A 6138-nucleotide genomic window follows, 5' to 3' on the forward strand; every position below is an offset into this window, starting at 1 on the left:
ATATTATAAACATAGCATACCTATAATATTTTCTTTTAATATAACTGTAAATATTAAGTAATAATGATTCAAAATATTTTAACAGAACTAGATGTATCTAAGACTGGAAATTTTAAAAAAATGTATCGTCTCAGAAAGCCTACGGAAGATGAACCAAGAGCAAAAAAAGTAGAACATACAAATCCCACCATACCAAGGATGTTATTGAATAAGCGTCGATTACTTAAAAATAGTATTATAATTTATCCCGATCAAAGTCTATTACAAATTAAACGACTGCAAGATCTGAAGGATGAACTAGAACACCCCTAAGAAGAAGGGCGAAGAGAATTTTAAAATAATATTCATTAACTCTATTCCAAGAATCGTACAAGATCTTCAAAAAAACTGATACGGAAAACATGTCAAATATATCACTAAAACGTCCAAGGTCTACAAACCAAGATAAATTATTTAAGATTGGGTCTACTTACCAACAAATGTGACATTTATCTATTCATAGAAACATGGTTAGACTCTAATATTAAATCAGAAGAACTCGGTTCCCAAAATTATAAAATTTATCGATATGATCGAACGTCAACAAGTTCTAAAACAAAAGGTGGTGGGGTATTGGTAGCTGTCAATAATAAGTATTCATCTCAATAATTTTATACTACAAACTCTATCTCTGAACAAACATGTGTCCAAGTTATTACTCAGATAAAATCATAACATATAGAGTATATTTTCCACCACTCGCAATATTGCATAAATATTATACGCATTGTGAAAATATTGAATCGTTACTTATAAAATACCCTGGCAACAAATTTATCATGATCGGTGACTATAACCTTCCAAAACTTTACTGGAAAGATAGTGAAAGTGGTTTTATTGTAAGTGACAGTGAAAATGATCGAGCACAATAAATGCTGGACATGGTTAACTTTTTCAGCTTTCATCAGCATAACTTTAAATATAATATTAATAATCGTTTACTAAATTTAGTACTTTCAAATTTTATTCACTGAAGTGTTGATAAGTGTATTGACCCATTAATACCAGTTGATAATTACCACCCACCTCTTCATTTAAATTTAAATTTATAAAACAACTATCCAAAAGAGGATGATGCTTCTTTCAATAATAAAAAGCGGACTTCATTTCAATCAATAATCATTTATCTAACACAAACTGGTCATTTAAAAATAACGATGATATGGACCTGCCTGTTTGTTTATTTTATAATGTGCTCGTTCAAGCTCTTAATTAATTTGTTCTCCGATGTTAGCCAAAATTAAATTGCATCCATTGTAATTTACTAAAAAGCTTAGAATTTTATTAAATTTTACAAAAATACATAAGATATTCAAACAAAGCCAAAGTATCGATGACTTTAATTAATTTTCCAAAACAAGAAAAGAATGTATAACACTCACTAGAATTTGTTATAAATCTTATAATTAAAACATTGAAAACTCAGCTTTACAATCAAATAATCTTTGGAATTATATTTAAAAAACAAGCAATGCACATTGCAAATTTCCCACGAATATGCATCTCAACGGTAAAATAGCGAGTTTGATAGAAGAGAGTGTAAACCTTTTTGTAAGTCTTTCTGAGGAAGTACATGATGAGCCTCTTCCAGACCACAAAGTTCCTACCTAAAATTTTGACAAAACTATTGCATTATCTAACTGTAAAGTAACTCTATTATCTTGCAAAAGGGGCCTTCTTTCGTTGGATATCAATAAATCAGCGGAACTTGATAAAAAACCTCCTACTTTTCCTTAACATAACGCCTCAGAACTGGCTGAACCTATTACTTTATGTTATTTTATAAATTATTGTCTCTGGGGCACTCTGTTTCTTCTAAGTGAAAATCCTGCTATGTCATGCCCATTTTCAAAAAGGGCGATGATACGGATATAAAAAAACTACTGTCCTATTTGAATTCAGTCTGTCATTCATAAATTGTTTGAGTCGTTTATCCTCGATCGAATTCAACTGCAAATCTTAGAAATAATCGATAGTAAACAGCATGGTTTCGTTAAAGGAACATCTATTGCCACAAATTTAATGCTTTATCAGAATTTTATTAGTGAAGCTCTCACCGGAAATCATCAGGTTGACAGTATGTACACTGACTTCAGCAAGGCATTTGATAAGGTTTCACATTAGGTAATGCTAGGAAAATGATTTAGTTTGGGATTTCGTGGAGCGTTTCTCGATTGGTTTCGTGTCTACCTGTCAGACAAATTGTTGTATTTTAAATTTTAAAAAATTATCTAATTGCTTCTTTGCAACCAGCGTTCTTCCACAAGGCAGTCATCTGGGTCCTATATAGTTTTTAATTTTTGTAAAATACAAAACATCATGTTTCCGAGACTATGAAGTTTTGCTGTTTGCTAATGATATAAAAATATATAGAGAGGTAACAAACATAGGTCATTGCGCAATCTTACTTAAATTATTTGAATGTATGGTGTGAAAGGAAAAATTTACTCCTCAATGTTGGCAAATGCAAAGTTTTGACTTTTTGCCGAAATAAGAACCTAAAAGTTTTCAACTACACCATGAAATAATGAAGGCGGCCTCCGTGGTGTAGTGGTCAAGACGCTTGACTCACGCACGGAAGGTTCCGGGTTCGATTCCCGGTGAGAACACAAAAATTAAAATGTGATTTTTCTCAAGCCTGGGTGCTCTGTGATGTAATTCACCACTGTAATTAGGCCTCCTGGCCTGTTGTGGTGCAAAAAAAAAAAAATAATAAAATAAAAAAAATAAAAAAATAAATAAAAAAAATGTAAATGTAAAAAAATGTAAAAATTCTATAAATTTGAAACGAATGACCGAAATAATCAAACTTGGTATTATATTCGATTGAAAATTGAACTTTATTAAACATATACAGATCATAACAAATAAAAGCATGAAAACTCTGGAATTTCTGTTGCGAACGATCAGAGATTATGACACGGTACTCTAGTACATAGCCAACTTGAATACAACTCGGTTATATGGTCACACATGCATATAAATAATATCGAAAGAGTTCAACATAAATTTTTACGTTTCGTTTTATTTAATTTTAAATTAGGTATTCAAGTTGAACATATTAAATACTCATAATTAAATAAATATTTTAATGTACAAACATTAGAAAATAGAAGAAAATTAAATAATTTCTAAATATTAAATAATAAACCAGATATGTTCATATTATAGGTTTTGTAAAGGGCAATTTTGCGGTATATGTCAATAAAACAAAAATATGTACCTTCCGCACAATCTACATCAACGAATTAAATAAATCGAAATCAGAACAATAGTTTTCTGTATGTTTTTATCGAACATCAACTAATGGAAAATCATTCAAATAAATATACAATACAATAACAATTATTATATAATTCAATTCAATACAATATCTTTCATTTGGTTGATGGCTTAAATAATGGAAACTCAATTAAATGCAATTATTCCTATATTACGACCATTCCATTTTTTTACGTTATCAATGTAAAAGGTTTTAAATAATTCTACATGGGGAAAATGTAAACGTCAAATTAGTATCACATTGGCATCATTACGGACAGCCGAAAAAATAAGATAAGCATTTTTTTTATTCTAAAAAAATGACGAAAATCCATTTAAAATCTTATTTTTCTCGAAAAATGTATACGGTGCTGGAACGATTATCATTAATATGTGAACAGACGTCTTTCCATGGAATAAAAAATATCGTTCTTAAAGATAACAATTGGTATATGAAGTCTATTTGGTATGTAGTGATTGTGCTTAGCATTGTGGGGCTTTACCAAGTAATGATCGCCTCTATACTAGCGCTAAAGGAGCAATCTATCAGCTTTACTTTGGAGACGGCGCACTTGGGCTGGAATACTACGTTTCCTGCCATCACTGTCTGCGAACACTACAACAGCGAGAAAGTTTGGGATATCGGACGAAGACTTTATGGAGACAGAGACAATCCTCGTATTACCGGTTATTTGGGGGATATCGCATTTTATGACGGAATATGTAACAACTGTTTTTTGTCCGATAATATCACTAGATATCCTAAAAATTTTACTAAAATCGTCGAACAATTTAGAGCCAAATGTGAAGATATTTTTATTGAGTGTTCATGGAATGGAGTAAATTTTGACTGTTGTTCGGAATTTTTGCCAGTCAATACGGAACTTGGTCGTTGTTATTCTCTCAATTCGAAACACACGCAAGAAGAAAAATATGTCGCTCCCAAATTTTCCAGCCAGAAGAAAGGGTTAGGAAGGGTACAAATTATTGCCATGGAGGACTATGTCGCCTTCATTCACCCCCCGGAAGATCTTCCCTTAATTAATGGTGAAATAGACATGAAAGCAACCATTTTACAGGGGACGTCAACATCATATACGTTTTCTATAGTCGAAGTTACAAATAATCCCGATGTCGAACATGTTTCTCCAAACTTGAGAATGTGTCGATTCCCATCAGAGAAACCCGAAGATCTAATTGCGTACTCAATTTACAGTTATTCTACTTGCTTCTTGCAGTGCCGTATCAACGCTCAATTGAGTCAATGCAATTGTACTCATCATCTGATGCCACCGACATACGCTGATCGTTTCTGTGATATATCAGGATTGAAGTGTCTCGCTGATTATTACAATTCTATTCCAGATGATAGTCTGAATGTGCCGGCATCGCGATGTGACTGTCAGCCCGCTTGCAATGAGCCAGATTATTTGTTAGTAGATCTCTACTCGCACGCTCTTCCGAACAACGTGAATAATAGAAGTGTCGCTAGTTTTTACTTGCGTAGTTTACCGACGTTGAGATATAACCGCCAAGTAATGAGAACTGGATTAGACCTTTTGGTTGCTATAGGCAATGCCTTTGGGCTTTTTTTCGGAGCGTCTGTGCTGAGTTTTGGTGAATTATTTTATTTTTTATTTATCAAGAAGTGGGATTAATCTCTTTTATGTTTATAAAAGGTTTTTTTTTCGAGTTTTCGAGAAAATTATTTATGAAAATCTTAATTGATCTTCAAAAAGATTTAGATTAACGATGAATTCAACTCGGTTCAACAGAACTTCGTTGAAAAAGATAAGAAAAGCTTTACATATTCACCGCACAATACGAAACGCTAAGAATACATTTATGAATTATATTATTATCAATTATTTATCAACATGTAAAAACCGTCTCTGAATAAAAATCTAACATATCGACATTTTCTTGACACCTTGTTGAAGTTCGGTTCAGTTTTGATAGATCTGCTGACTTTATTAATATTTAGACTAATCGATCTTGACTATTTCAAAAAAATATTTTTAAAATTCCTTTAATTAGAATTATGTTATTATTTTACTAGACGGTTTCATTTAAAATAAACGCTTTATATATATTTATTAGTTGAAATTTAAAAGCAATACAAAAAAATTTTTTTTTTAAAAAGGAAAATTAAATTTTCCCTGTTTTAGTATAGAATTTTATTTTATGAGCTTAGATTTTCAATAAAAACAATGATAGTGTTAAATGATGAATATTCTGTAAATTGATGTGGTGTATTTATGTGTGTGTGCCTACTAACATATATTATTATCTGTTATTCACTTTATGTAGTTAATTAAACAGTTCCGCAAAAACAAACCTTTTGTTTTTATAAACCTTATGTATCCATCTCGTCCCGTCGCAATGGATCTTCACAAGACGCAGTGACGTCAGGAGCTTGCATAGCACTAACCCCTACCTCTAAGAATAAGTACCCATCTCGTGTTGAATGAAATCCGAGAGATATAAAATTTATTATCATCTAAGTAAAAATACCGTTCTGAAGACGTTATAAACCTTAAAAGTTGTGGTAAATATTAAATAAACTATCGGATGTTTTTTTTAGCATATTTTAAGGTTTTTTTATCGTGTTCGAAATAATCATAAAACATATTTGAAAATGACATGCGATAAAAATGTCCTCAGCGAATAGCAGTTTCGTAGTGCATTCCTTCGCATTCGGTACATTTGATTAAAAACTGCATACTGAAATAGGTAAACTTACAAAAACTTTTTATTTTTAAACAAAAGGAATATTTTTTTAATGCTTCTTAGTGAATATTTAAACAATAAATTAAAATTGTCCATTTAATTGGTGGA

At 31.2% G+C, this 6138-nt stretch overlaps 1 protein-coding gene across 1 annotated transcript; it reads left to right on the top strand.

The window, feature by feature from the left end:
• Positions 1 to 3809: 3809 nt before the first annotated feature.
• Positions 3810 to 4958, top strand: LOC148271769 (sodium channel protein Nach-like). The gene has a single exon (XM_088240955.1). The coding sequence runs from the start codon at positions 3810 to 3812 to the stop codon at positions 4956 to 4958; it is 1149 nt and encodes a 382-aa protein (XP_088097081.1).
• Positions 4959 to 6138: the final 1180 nt, after the last annotated feature.

Source organism: Micrasema longulum, unplaced genomic scaffold, assembly GCF_059751315.1.
Source record: "Micrasema longulum isolate JH-2025_06_02 unplaced genomic scaffold, ASM5975131v1 h1tg002661l, whole genome shotgun sequence".
Taxonomy (NCBI): Eukaryota; Metazoa; Arthropoda; class Insecta; order Trichoptera; family Brachycentridae; genus Micrasema; species Micrasema longulum.